This window comes from Balaenoptera musculus, chromosome 7 (genome assembly GCF_009873245.2).
Source record: "Balaenoptera musculus isolate JJ_BM4_2016_0621 chromosome 7, mBalMus1.pri.v3, whole genome shotgun sequence".
In the NCBI taxonomy this organism is placed as follows: domain Eukaryota; kingdom Metazoa; phylum Chordata; class Mammalia; order Artiodactyla; family Balaenopteridae; genus Balaenoptera; species Balaenoptera musculus.
The window spans coordinates 108685255-108700046 of record NC_045791.1 but is presented as its reverse complement, the minus strand read 5'-3'; the positions used below and the strand labels follow the sequence as shown (position 1 = coordinate 108700046).

Below are 14792 nucleotides of genomic sequence, written 5' to 3'. Positions count from 1 at the left end.
CGAATGGTTTGCATTGCACACCGAAGCCAGGAATTTCTCAACACATCTATTCTGAGAAAACACTAACTTTCTCTGATCCTGAACAAAAACCAAATTCTCCCTTAAAAGAGAATAAAGAAAACCAAAATTCTGTGAAAGAATCACATAACAGTTACAAGAGAAAACTGAGAGAATCTGAACTTTATAGAGGTCCAGGGGTTTCCTTTAAATCTTGCTCCAAATGGCTTTTCCATTTTTCTAAACACAGTCACTACAAATTAGTTAATACTAATCCTTGACACCTTAACAATGAACTCATGTTTTTTAGAAGGCCCTTAAATCCTCCAACATGTGTAAAACATGACTTTCAACCGCCCAGCCCTGGGAAAGCCTAGTGGTCTGTGGAGCTGTGACTCAAAGTGCCACAGTTTGCTTGTTGGCAGTCCAGGAACCCAAGGGTGTAGCGGAAACAGTCATTCACAGAAGAGATGAGACTTGTAAACCTTAGTCTACAACCTTAATGGTCAAAATCTCCACTTAATCCACAAACCTCAGCACTGTCCTCCAGCCAGGACCACCCATTGCTGCCATTGTGCTGGATTTCTTCAGCATGTCGGCTGTGAGCTTACCTGAATTTGGTGAGATGTGCAAGCTGCTCATGTCCTTGGACAGGCCGTTGGTTTTCGGGCTGGAGATGGGCGCGCAGGCCGACGTGGCTCGGGGGGGCCTCTTCCCTGGGACTTTCACAGTGGTTCTCAGAAGATCAATCTCTTTGCCATGAACATTCTGCATGTAATCCTGTTCAAAATGTTAAACATCCAAGAGAGATTAAAAGAAAGACCTTTCACAATCTAGGACAAGAGGTTCTATCAGACATCCTGAGTTGTAATCCTATGACCCTTCCACGGTGGCAAGCGCTTAAAAATAAGGTTTTGATCTGTGGCATCATCATTACACTGAAATCAGCTCTGCCTCCTTGTCCTGAACTAACCCAGGCCCTGGAAATACAGGAGACACAGTCGATGCGTCTATCCAGGAGGATGAGACACCAGTACGGACGTGAAATCCTATTTTGTGAGCTGCTGCATATTAGATGGTACATTAGGAACCTGGGCTCTTCCTGTAAGTTTTGGGTAAAATTCCATGGAGTAGGAACTATTTTGTAATAACCTTTTAGTCTCCTAGGGCAATACCATTAGACATCTAGGTAAGACTGAAGTTGTCTGGTGGGAACTCAGGTGAAAACTCTAAGTAAGAGGTCAAGCATTCTGTTCAGGAAGATGTCTGAGGGGGTCAGTGGTACAGTGCTGAGAAAACATGGAGGTCACAAGAGCTGGATGTTAAAAAAGAAAGCACATTATTTGTACGCAAGCATTATGCTTCTCCAAGTGATTCACTGTACTCAGAAAAAGTATCTTGCTTTTGTCTACACTTTGCAGGTGAACGACTAGCAGTTATCACGGAACTAAAGGGAAGTCTAGGTACACAGGGAATTCTTTGTGCCGTCACCTAATTCAATATGGAGGAAAACAATACTTAAGAATCGGCTGTTGGGTGGCGAAAGAGAAGACAACTGAGAGCCAGAGTGAGGGGTCTCTTGACAAATTAGAGGAGTTATTGACCCTTTCATGCATTTTTGGGGGGGCAGTGAACCCCCCCTGTCTCTGCAGACATATCATTAAACCAACATCGCACATGAAGAAAGGATATAGTCTATCTAAATCACTCTTGGGTAAATAATATTTCAAGTGTTTTAAGACTAACCAGGAAATGAAATAAACAGATTCCTTCCTTGGCAGAATCTTGGTGGATTCCTTTTAGGATATAAAGGGAAAAAACCAATAAATTTGTAGTGCACAGGTCAGAGGCCTCAGCCTGCAGGACGAGGAAAGTCAGTCCAGGTGTACGGCAGAAGCTTCAGAGGGCACAGAAGGTGCTAGGGAAGCCAAGAGAAGGACTCCAGTGGCTTCTTTTAATTGCAAGACAATGTCCATATTCCATAAGGTGAAGGGGTTGAGAAGCAGTCACTGGTTTAGCCACAAGTAGGAAGTTTGCTGATAGAAGTTATGGCACAAAAAGGAACTCAAAGTACTAGATTCCAACACAGGGGAAAGAACCCACATATGGGTCGCTGGGACCGTACGGGACAGAGAGAACTGTCCTCTCTCCAGCATCTGTAGGAGGGAGGGCCAGCTCTAAGTGTCACACCTCACCTGAAACCCAAGCAGTTGGACTTGTGGCCACACGGGAGCCAACCCAGACTCAGGAAAGGGAGTGGGAGAATTCTCAACAGAGGAGGAAGGGCTGGAAGAGAAACTCCATAACGTGAAGGGGGGCCTTGTGATGGAGATTACAGAACTCTGGAAGGCTCACCAAGCACCAGCCCAGGAGATGATGATGCAGTGACTTCCTAAGGACAGACCTCAAATGGCCAATTCTTAGTGCAGAGCTAAAGCTCAAAAAGCTGAGGCTAGAATCAGGAGGAACGTGGGACTGAAGACAAACAAAGGATCAGAAGCTGCACCAAGTAGGGGCAAATTCAGACCAGCTCCTCCAGGGAGGGGCGAGGCTGGGCCTTCCTCAGCAATGATAAACCATCCAGAGAGAAGCACCTGCACCGGCACGTATGCTGTCAGCCGGGGAAGCCAGGAGCAGGGGTGCTGATGCACCCTGGGCTGCCCAGCTGTGCATTTAATCTCCCAGGGCAGCTCAGGGAGGGACATCTGCCGGGGTCGGCCACGGGCATCTTGGAGGAGGGTCATCACAGGTTTGGAGAAGGGGTGGGCTGTGTCCAGCTGGGAACAGACTAAAGACTCCACTTGAAAGGCAAGATGCTTCGACTGCCCCCACGCCCCCTGCCGCAAATATAATCTACTATGAAAAAAGTTGTGGTTTTGAAAGGATGAGGACAAAGGATGGAAAGAAAGTTATTATCATTAAATTAGGCTAAAGGATAAGGCGGACTGAAAGAAATGTAGAAGTCTCACGACCAAGCTCATCATGAGGATGGTGAACAAAAAGCACACGGAAGAAGGAAGTGGCTTTCGGTTAGTACAGGACCAAGGGTCAAGGTTATTAAAAAAAAAAGGTTGTTCTTAAGCATCTTTCATTCACTTCCATTAACATTTACCCCAAATAGGCAAACCCAAGTTTCAAAACCAAAGTTAATGCTTGTAAATAATGAATTCCTTCTTGCATAGTTACTCCTTTAAAAATATCAACTTGCTACAACTTTCTTCTTTAATGCCAATTCTTAACAAATTAAAATACAATAACAGGAGTGTAATTGAGCATTTATGGCTTATGGGCTCTAAAATGAGGCTAATCAGAGAGTGACTAAGCCTCAGCGTGGTCTCTTTTTTAATAGGCATGTTTTAACATACAATAACCAGGATATTTTCTTTAAAATTATTATAGAAATGTACCAAGTGTTGGCTCTCTGGATTTGAACGCGGCGACAGAACCCATTTATCTTTGGCTCAGCATGGGCTGGGGGATCTGTTTTCCTGCCTGAGTTAGGCACTGAAAGTGCAGAAGAACTAGTTCTTAAGAAAATCAGAATATAAGCCTGGCAATTCTTATATTTCAAGCCACTAAAATTTATAAAAATGTTACAAGATCCATTTCCTAATCCATAAAAGTCTTTCAGAAACAGGTGGATACGTGAGTCTGAGGCTTCTAGCTTCTCCCAAGAGAAACAACACGGAGCTTTCCGTTTTTGAAAGAACTACCCTTTTCATCTCTCCCCAGCTTGGTACTTGAGGAATTAAAGCTACAACCACTAAACAATGTCGCCTCCTCAGAAGTGGGACGCGCGGCCTGATGGTCCGAGGTAGGGACCGTGCAGGGGGAAATAAAACCAGCGAGCTTGATTTTGATATGCAAACGTTACAGATACAACCCCTCTCCGTGTTCCTTGCAGAAAATGCTGATCGAGGATAAAAGGGGAAAAAAACCCTTTAACAAGGCATGAGGGTAATTCAAAGCCAAGTACTTTTAAACAGCACTTAACAAGTCCCCGGGGCCCACTCAAGAGCCAGGCCCCCCAGAGGTGCTATCTCCTGCCCCTCAACAGCTTGAAAAAGTAGTAATTGCAAACCTATTTGCATTTTTCTTCTCAAGTTGTCCGTGCTCATCTCGTGGATTATTTTTCGCAAGCAGGCGCCGGAGCAGGGGGACCCGTCCCCGACCGCGTGGATGCAGCTCCAGAGCGGAGCACAGCATCCCCCTGCCACCCCGCTCCCGCACCTTTGCCATCCCTTGTTTTTTACATTTTCCTCCTAATTATGTTGCATCTATTGCCGTACACTTAATTAGCTGCATTAATGTGATTTCTTTTCACATAGTCAAGCAATTAAGAGCTATGATTGAGTTTCATTCAATTAGCCTCAACAAACATGCTAATTGATGTCCCAGATGCAAATGAGGTGCAGTGAGAGGAACCTGCTAGCAATTGAGAGCCGTGTCAGGGACCCACAGCTTTCAGCTTGCTGACAGAAGCACAGCTCAACGTGGCTCCCACCTTCGGCGGGGCTGCCTTGGGAGAGGGCGTGGAGTTCCGAGTGCCTCCGGATTGGAGAATTAATGGATTGGCTGCTGTAACGGTGTTGTCCTAAAATCTCACAGTTACCCGTTACCAGGACTGGGAGGTCATCACCGGATGACCCTCAGCTCCGGCAATTAGAGTGGTACCAAGTCCTCATCAAAATACCGCACGAAGCTCCTAAAAACACCCCACTGGAGTTCTCCCCAAACGGCCAAGGGAACGATGTGTGGGTCTCGTCTTGCCCATCCCAGAGCCCTCTGTGTGTGTGACAGCCTACAGTTCTCAGTAAATGGTGAGTTCATCTTAGTCAGCTCTGGGGCATTTGGCACTTGAAGTTAAGCTCAAAATACAGCAATCCATCAATAGTCCCTAAAAATACTCTTACTATATTGATTCTCACTGCCTCCCATCCCTTTGTTACCTTTGGCTGTCTGGTGAAAGATGGTTTGCTTGTGTGTTCATAGGGTACCAAAAAGCAGTTAACAAGATCTTAAAGCTAAACCCAAATGCATCAATGATGTGATTGGCATCTCAAGATTAGATCATCAGAATAAAACACACAGCTTTGAAATGCAATCAATACTGCTCCAGTTTTAACATATACTTTTTAAAGGCATTAAGACTCTTCAATTCCCATAATTAAATGATGGAAAAGTTATAGAAATCTTTGTTCCAATTAGGTTTTCTTAATAAGCTCTGGTTTCTAACTGTACACAAATGTTGAGAAATTTATTATTTTCTATTACTATCTAATATTTTGTCTAAGTGAGGTAACTGTTAGGACACATTGATGCTTGCTTTGGTCTTTTTGCCATGGCTAATCTAGTCACGTGTTTTCTCTTTGCATAATCTAAGTTCAGCAGTCCTCAAAGTGTGGTCCTCAACGCCCTATCAGGGGCTTCATGAGTTTGACACTATTTTCAAAACAATCCCAAGACATAGTTTGCTTTTTCCCTGTGTTGAAATTTGCTTCGATGGTGCAAAAGCGATGTGGGTAATAAATACTGCTGACTCCTCAGCACGAATCAAGGCAATGGTAACCACGTTGTACTTTGCACACTGTCATTATTTTACTGATCATCACGCTCTCTAGATACAAACAAAAAAAACCAAAAAAGTTTCACCCAAGGAAGTTTTCTTTTTTTTTTGTATTTCCTTTGATTTTATTGGTCTGAACTCATTTTACATTAACACTTCAACATTTTAATTTCCCGTAACTGTAAAGAAGAAAATAGAGGAACTTAATACTGAATCAGAGTTGGTGTTATAAGAGCACTCACATATCTTGCTAACAGAAGTATATTCACTGTTAAATCAATAGCCTGAACAAATGGCCACAATTTTTTCCCCAGGAATTTCCCTTCTAGGTAATAATTCTAAGGTTCAAAGATACGACAAAATTTAGTTCAAGAATTTTCACTGAAGTTATATAACGGTAAGAATAAGCAAGTGCCTAAATGCCCGTTACAAATATTTTGAACTATGTGATAATTTACAGCCATTCAAAATCATATTTTGAAGAATACTGGCTAACTTTAGATAACAAAGTATGTTCTTTTTTTTTTAACTTTTGGGTTTATTTATTTATTTATTTATTTATTTATTTATTTATTTATTTATGGCTGTGTTGGGTCTTCGTTTCTGTGCGAGGGCTTTCTCTAGTTGCGGCAAGTGGGGGCCACTCTTCATCGCGGTGCGCGGGCCTCTCACTATCGCGGCCTCTCTTGTTGCGGAGCACAGGCTCCAGACGCGCAGGCTCAGTAATTATGGCTCACGGGCCCAGTTGCTCTGCGGCATGTGGGATCTTCCCAGACCAGGGCCCGAACCCGTGTCCCCTGCACTGGCAGGCAGATTCTCAACCACTGCACCACCAGGGAAGCCCAAAGTATGTTCTCGATAAACCAAAGAAAAAAAAAAAAAACCCTACTGATTTAAAAAATTCTAACCTTTGAGCTTTTAAATTTCCCAGGTGATGTCACGGCAAGTATACTTAAGCGTTTCTGCTGCGCCGTGAGGGCTGACCACCCTGCACAGGAAAGCTCTTCCCTGAGTGTTTCATTCACAAGCTGAATTCGCCACTTGTTTGCTGGGACAACACTTCTACTTGAAAGAATGACTATGTCAGACATTAACTATGGTTATTTGGTCTTGGGTATGTGGCAGATATTTTCTTGAAAAAGAACAAGTACTTTTCTTGTATTTGTACTGTAAGGAAAGCAGCTGACAGTATTTGTGGCCAGTGATAGAATCTGAGCTTTCCAGCAACAATGAGAATTTTGAAAACTTGTGTCTCTCACCATGACACCTTCCAAATACCTGGAGACTTTCCTGACAAGACTGGTGGCGATATTAATGAATGTGATTTTGGGGTATTACTTGATGAAAAGTATCACCATTTGGAAATCTGCATACCTCAGTTAAACAAGCTTTTTGAAATGACTGACACATGGTGTGTCACATGCATGGATACAAGATCATTCAAAGTGCAAGACAGGTCATTGGATTTGATGTAGCAGAGAAGGAAAATTTCACTGAATTCCTAAGCTTTAATAAACTGTCACACGTCAAGTTTTAGTGTAGTATCCAAGAAGAACACGCACAATGATCTGAAATGGCTATTAAAATACTCCTCAACCCTCCTCCACTGTTGGTGGAAATGTCAACTGGTGCCACCACTATGGTAAACAGTTCGGAGGTTCCTCCAAAAACTAAAAATAGAGTTGCCATATGATCTAGCAATCCCACTCCTAGGCATATATCCAGAAAAGACAAAAACTCTAATTCAAAAAGATACATGCACCCCAATGTTCACTGCAGCATTATTTACAATAGCCAAGACATAGAAGCAACCTAAATGTCCATCGACAGATGAATGGATAAAGAAGATGTGGTACATATATACAATGGAATACTACTCAGCCATAAAAAAGAATGAAATAATGCCATTTGCAGCCACACGGATGGACTGAGAGATTATCATAGTAAGTGAAGTCAGACAGAGAAAGACAAACACCATATGATATCACTTATATGTGGAGTCTAAAATATGACACAAATGAACTTATCTACAAAACAGAAACAGACTCACAGGCATAGAGAACAGACTTGTGGCTGCCAAGGGGGAGGGATGGATTGGGTGTTTGGGGTTAGCAGATGCAAACCGTTATATATAGGATGGATAAACAACAAGGTCATACTGTACAGCAAAGGGAACTATATTCAATATCCTATAATAAACCATAAGGGAAAAGAATACAAAAAAGAATGTATATGTATGTATAACTGAATCACTTTGCTGTACAGCAGAAAGTAACACAACATTGCAAATCAGCTATACTTCAATAAAATAAATTTTCAGAAAAGCACACTTAAAATAAAAAATACTCCTTCCTCTTCCAACTAAATATCTCTGTGAGAGCTTCTTCACATACGTTAACCAAAACGACATGTCTCAACAGACTGAAGGCAGAAGTAGAAATGATGGTCTAACTTTCTGAACTGAAATCAAAGAGCTTTGAAAAAATGGAGAACAATGTTACCCTGCTTATGATTTCCTTTTGTTTTGGAAAGTATCTTTTTCATTAAAAGATGTTATTTATGGAATAATATGTAATGGGTAGGTTATTGTTATTTTAAATGAATTATATGAATATTAAACGTTTTCTCAGTCATTTCTCAGTCATTTCTCCCATGATAAACATCAATAGATAGAATCCACGGAAACAAAAGCTTTTTCAGATTCTTCAGTTTTTAGGAAGGTAAAAGGGCCCTAAGGCCAAAAGGTCTGACACCCACTAGTCTAGCTTGATGTTCACAAAACAGCCAAGGGCTCTGTGTGTGTGATTTTATGCACACCGCTGGGGGAGAAGCATCACAGCCTGACCTGTGCAGATATTAGAAATGGTCTGCAGATATGTTTGTCTTCTCCTGGAGGAGAGGAAGAACTCAGTCTTCCCTATTTTCACTACACTTCATGAACGTGTCCAGGTTCAAAAGGAACAGTAGTTTATATAAATTCTATTTTTAAAAACCCTTACTTCTGGGCTCAAAAAAAGTATGTAAGAGAAGCCACTGTCAGATGCACTGCTATTCCCAAACTCCACTTAATACTATTTTCAAAGGAAACTCATCTATAAAGACATACATAATACCATCCCTTCAAAGAGACCAAGCAAACGCTTAAGTCCAACATGTATGAATAATAAACAATAGCCTCATATATCGTCACAGGCACAGAGGAAAGTAATACCCTAAAAATACTATGAAAACAGTATCATAAAACTATGAGAAATCTCCCGGCCACATCCTTTCAGATCACATCCCTCAAAGAAGACAATTTCTCCTTCTCTCCAAAGGATCACAGTTACAATAGCAAAGGTAGCGGGCAGCTTCAAAGAGAAAAACCTTATGAGAATCAATTTGGTTTCCCAAAGACAGCCAACAGAACTCCACTGTTTCACTTCTGGAGCTGCTTCGGAAAGACCACTTGACCAGCGGATGTCAGTGTGACCTGTGGCCACCGCAGGAAGAAGATACCTGGCAAATTGGATGTCAAATGGCGTCTGAGGCAAAGGCAACGCTTAGGACACCTGATTCTGAACCAAGGCTTTATTGGGCCTGGGTAATTACCTAAGAGGTGGTAACGGAGAAGGCTGGTGAAGCGTCGTGAGGGACCAGTGGCGGCACCCTTCGCTTACCACAGGGAGCTCAGCACCACTGAAGCAGGGCAAACCCCTCCCGTGCATGTGCTAAAAGCGCTGGCATCCCACACATGTGGGCTCAAGTCCAACATTAGCCCAGGGGGAATAGGTTAATATAATATAAATCAAAATAGCAGAAAATTCTACGTTGAATTATGAATATACCTTTTGCTTCTTGATTGTATCTGTCTTGACTGACCTAGTATATTGAGCTTTACACTGCAAGAAAGATTTTTCTCATTTTAGGTTAAATTGAATATTACCCAGTTGTAACCCACGCGTGCTCAGACCTAGCCTATACAACATGAATGTGTGGGATATGCATTTAGGTCTCTCCCAGAGGCAAGCATGAGTGAAAGTTCACAGCAATGAACTACAAAGAGCCAGCCCCATTCCTTGGCTCCACGGCTATTTTAATAATTAAATATGGCTTGAAACAACTGGACCAGTAGTTAGATCTTAGAAATTCTGAGTTATGTAGGAATGTTCACCATAATGATAATTAGATCTATCTGAACCTCTTTAAAACTTCAGATTTCTTGGGATGAATTTGCTAGAACATGAAGCACTTAAAGAAACAGATTCTTTTTTTTATGTTTATTTGTGTATTTATTTAGTATCTGTGAGCTCTGTGAGGGCAGGGACAGTATCCCCAGCGCCAAGCAAGCGTCTGACACAAGACAGACACACAGTGACTTTTTACTGAAGAAATGAAGAAGTAGGGTTTACACACTCAGGAAAGCACCTCAGACACTGCAAAGGAATGGGAAGGAGTAAAAGCATACGGACACCACTTAAAGGAGTGTCAGAAGGAAGGGGTGGCGACAAGAGATCTCCTAGAGGGAAGAAACAGATTTTTAAGACAGAAGAGCACACGCGTCTGTCTTCAGAGGACACTAATGATCGCTAAGCCTTTTCTTCTAGCATTTGACCCAACATAGGACAGAAGAATTCCCACTTCAGTTTTTGCCCATCACAAAATTGAAGTACTTCTTCTAATTTCAAAACTTTCACTAGGCCTGTCTGGATGTCTCATTGTTTTTTTTTTTTTCTTTCCTGATGCACTGCTCTTCTAGGAGTGATTCTTCTGTTTTCCTAACACTACTTACTGCCCGCCAAGGTGGTTTACAGTAGTATGATCAGATTCATTTCAGATGAATAGCAGTCAGTTCACTGATGAACATAGTTTTCTGGTTTCCTAAACCAAGGATGGATGTCCACAGAAAACAAAGGTAGCCTCCTCCGGGCCAGAGGATGGCCTCAGAGTGACAGTGCCTGGGAGTCTCTGCCTGTTAGGAGTTGTGGGCTTGGGCCACGCCATTTAATCAGCCTGGGTCCCGATTTCCACATCTTGAAAAATAAGGGTGTTAACAGTTCTTGCCTCATGGGATTGTTGTCCCGATTAACTGAGACAATATACAAAGAGCTTGAAAGAATGCCAAAGCCCTTAAGTAATGTTGGCTCTTACTGTCCTTGTCCAATAAAAATGCTGAAATACTTGCCCTCTGATTTTATGTGGGCATTTCCCGAAGTGCGGGCAGCGTCCCCACTGGGGGTGGCCATTCCGCCAGGATAAGCCACGGGGGTGACCTGCAAAGCTAGTTTTCACTTCACAGCATAGGAAAAAAAAAACTGTCCTCTGCAAACGCGTGACATTTTCTACTTTTTCTTCTTCTTTTTCTCCCCCCTCCTCCTTTTTCTTTTCTTTTTTTTGGTGGGGAAGGCATGTACAGGGTAGTCAGACATTTTTATTGCAAAATGCCGTCTGGAAAAGATGCAAAACAAAATTGCTAAAATGCAAGGGAGAAAAAAATAAGGGAGAAAAACAAAAGGCCCCCTTCCCTTTGCTTATTGAGTTCAAAGGCATAACAGGCAGCACCCTGCAGCAAATGGGAAGCTACACTAATTTTAAAGCCATAAAACGCTATCAAGTTCCCTGCGGGGCAGGACTACACTGAAGCTCATGGCACCTAAATAAGATACGGTTCATTTACTTCGCAGCTTAGCCTAATGTAATCATCAGCGGATTTTTAGCCTAGAGTTGTAACAGGCAAACAGCCGCTGCGGCAGAGGCGGTACTCCCAGCCATCGGCGGGGCCGCGGCTAGATGGCTGTTGATTAGAAAATTTTTCAGTTTTGACAAGCCCTTAATGAACATCAATCGCACCTTGATTGGTTTCCATCTGGGGCCACAGGCACACCTGAGAAGAAGCAGCTCTCTCCATCTCCACCTCTCCTTCCTTCCCAACACTGTAGCAACCAGCCGGCAACCACGTTAGAACCGGAGAAGCACATACAAAGTCGAATAATGAAATTCCATTTCTTGGCAGCAGGGAAAAAGAACATTCCCGCACTGTCCCCCACGTCCGATCTCTCCCACTGACAGTTCTCCGGAGCGACTTGCCGTCAGTGAAGAAAATGGACGGGTCTGATTTATTTACCTTTCGCAAGAATTTCCGGCCACAATTAGTAACCCTCAAAAGGCCCGAAATGGACAACAAAGTGATACAGATTGGGTACAAGGATGAAGCATCATGCTGCGTACTGATAAGACAATATTCCAAGGACTCCTCTGGAAGCTTTACTCAGATCCACAAGCTACATGGTTAAATCTGTGCAGTTATAAAAACATATATATACTTTTTTTTTTTTTGAAAAGCAAGAAGGCAGAAGAATTTTTTAATGTAGAAAAAATTTTAAGTTAGGTAGGGTCTAGGCTACCTGGTGGTCTAATTTCTAAACAGATATGAAGACTTTATTTGTCTGATCTCACCCTACTTATGGTCACTCTGTTCTCAACATCAAGACAACGTGTACTACGGTGTGCCTGCATTTTGGCCATTTTAACCATCAATCTAAACACTTTCAAAGCCCAAGGGCTATCTAAAATAAACAAGGAATTCCTCAGGGCAGAAATAAGACTTTGATAAAGAATCTAACATTTCTGTGTATGTGTAATAGGTATGAGTTTTTCAGTAGTCATTTTTTTCTAACAAAAGTTGTAGCTATTCCCTGAAAATATTTATACTACTGTGGCAGTATCATTCCATGGGTTTGAAATCATTGATATACGGGAGAAATAATTTACCATACTATCTGAAACTCGTTGGATGAATGCCAAAAATATTTCCCAGGTCACCTAAAGAGCAGAGAGGGACAGCCTCCCTCACCTTTGGTGGGCACTTGGCAAACACAGAGAGAGCCCATGGCCCACGTGGGCAGGGGTGGGTGGGTGTTTGCACGCCACATGGGTTCCAGACCATCATTCAGGTTATTAAACCTCCAGAACCCACCATGTTCTTGACTGGGCCTAGCGAATTTCTCTGTGGTTATTTCTCATCCAGGGCCCTCGTTAATGCTGGGCATCTTGAAATTCAGCCATTCTCAATAGTTCTCCCACGCTGTAGTTTTTACATTAAAACCTCAAGCTCCAAAGAGGTATTTGTACACCTATGTTCACAGCAACATCATTCACAATAGTTAAGAGGAGGAAACAGCCCAAGTGTCCATCCAACAAATGGATACACAGAATGTGGTATGTATACCTGGAACTGGTTCCAGGACCCCCATGGACACCAAAATCCGCAGATGCTCGAGTCCCTTATATAAGATGGCATAGTATTTGCATACAACCTACACATATCCTCCTGTATACTTCGAATCAGCTCTAGATTGCTTATAATGCCCAATACGATGTAAATGCTACATAAACAGCTGCTGGCATGCGATAAATTCAAATTTTGTTTTTTGGAACTCTCTGGAATTTTTTTCCCGAATATTTTCGATCTGCAGTTGGTTGAATCCCTGGACTGTATATATCCAATGGTATTGTATGTATATACAATGGAATGTTATTCAGCCTTAAAAAGGAAGGAAATGCTCAACACGGATGAACCTTCAAGACAGGATGCTAAGTGAAATAAGCCAGTCACAAAACATAAATACTACGTGATTCCACTCCTAGGAGGTACTCAGAATAGTCAAATTCATAGAAACAGAAGGTAGAAGGGTGGCTGCCAGGGGCTGGAGGAGGGGGAATTCAGAGTTAGTGTTTAATGGGGACAGAGTTTCAGTTTTGCAAAATGAAGAAGTTCCGGAGACAGATGGTGGTAATGGTTGCATAACAGTGTGAATGGCCTTGTCACTCCCGAACTATCTGCTTAAAAATGGTGAAGATGGCAAATTTTATGTGGTGTGTATTTTACTACAAATAAAACAAAACAAAACCAAAAAAAATCTCAAACTCCTCTCCAACCTTGGTGACCTTTTCTTCATTCTGCAGAAATGGAGCCTGGAAGTGACTGTGACACTTTTCTGTGGCTTAAAAACATCGCACGGCGGCTTCCTTTCCTACAGTTTCAGAACTGCAGGCCTACAGATGTGAGGACAGGCCACGCGTACGGCTAATCGTGCCATCATTCTTTCATTCCTTCAACAAAACAGTACTGGCTCAATGTGAAGGAAACGCTGGCAACAGGACCCAAAATGTCTCTGGCTCCGAGGAGCTCCCAGTTTTGGGGGAGAATAGGGGCCATGAAATAAGGCAAGAGAACAGGGAAATGAGCTAGAGGGTAAGGTGCGGGCACACAGCAGCGGTGCCCACACAGGCCTAGCAGGGGAGGAGGCTTCCGGGAGGAAGTGACATGTAAGACACCACCAGGAGGGGGGGCAGGAAGGAACACTGCTGGTGGCAGCGACTGCATCTGTTAGGACCTGGAGCCCCCAGAACACGGCCAGTGCCAGGAACTAAAAGAAAACCAGAGCTGTGGAGGAGGGATGGCGGGAGACTGAGGGGAGCAGGTGAGGCCCGGAGGGGCCTGCTAGGGAGCAAGGACGCCGTCTGAAGCGAAGCGGGAATCCTCTCCGCACGGAACGTCTAAAAGAAACAAATGCAGGGACGGAAATCAACGTGTGATGTGAATTACAAGTGACGGCTCATGGGAAGACTTGCTCTTCTCCGCACTGTGTGTAGACAGGTTTTGGGAAACGCGATGGGCAGGTACCACTCTAGGAGAACCGAGCAGACGTGCAGTTCTGAAAGTTCAGGACAGGTAGGGGTTGGGAAGTCGTCTCTCTAACTGTGACCTCTGAGGTCTTCCTGATGAACTCCCAGGGACTGCGGCGGAGAAGGAGAGGCCAGCAGAGCCATCACCTCGAAAGGCGCCTCCTGATTCCGGGGAGCTGCCCAGTCCCAGGGGCTCCACAGGGGCACGTCCAGGCCGCCACGGCGGGGATGGGGCCGTGCCAGGGGCCGGAACCACGAACGAGGGGGCCCGGTCCGTGGTTGCTTCTGTCCACGTGCAACCAGAAGGTATCGACTCGGGTGGAGGCGGGGGGGGGGGGGGAAGCTGACGGAACGCCTCTGAAATCAAGGAAGGAAGGAACTGTAAGACGGGAGGAGGTGATGAAGTTTTCGAGGCCACAGAGATCCAACACACCTTGATCTCATTCTGTAGATAAAACACATTGAATGAAGTTCCGCCCAGAGCCATGTGTGTATAAACGTAAGAGCCTACGCTCCTACGCTGACTACAGGGGGGTGTATTCAGAATACACTCTCCCATAGA

General features: G+C 43.5%; 1 protein-coding gene across 10 annotated transcripts in view; it reads right to left on the bottom strand.

Annotated features, from left to right (window-relative positions):
• AGAP1 (ArfGAP with GTPase domain, ankyrin repeat and PH domain 1) overlaps positions 1–14792 on the bottom strand; it is a 549508-nt gene that overhangs the window by 186074 nt on the left and 348642 nt on the right. For all 10 annotated transcript variants that reach the window (XM_036857335.1, XM_036857336.1, XM_036857337.1 and 7 more), the window contains one exon: positions 609–777. In XM_036857335.1, the coding sequence (XP_036713230.1) occupies positions 609–777 (169 nt within the window). The remainder of the gene's footprint in view (positions 1–608; positions 778–14792) is intronic.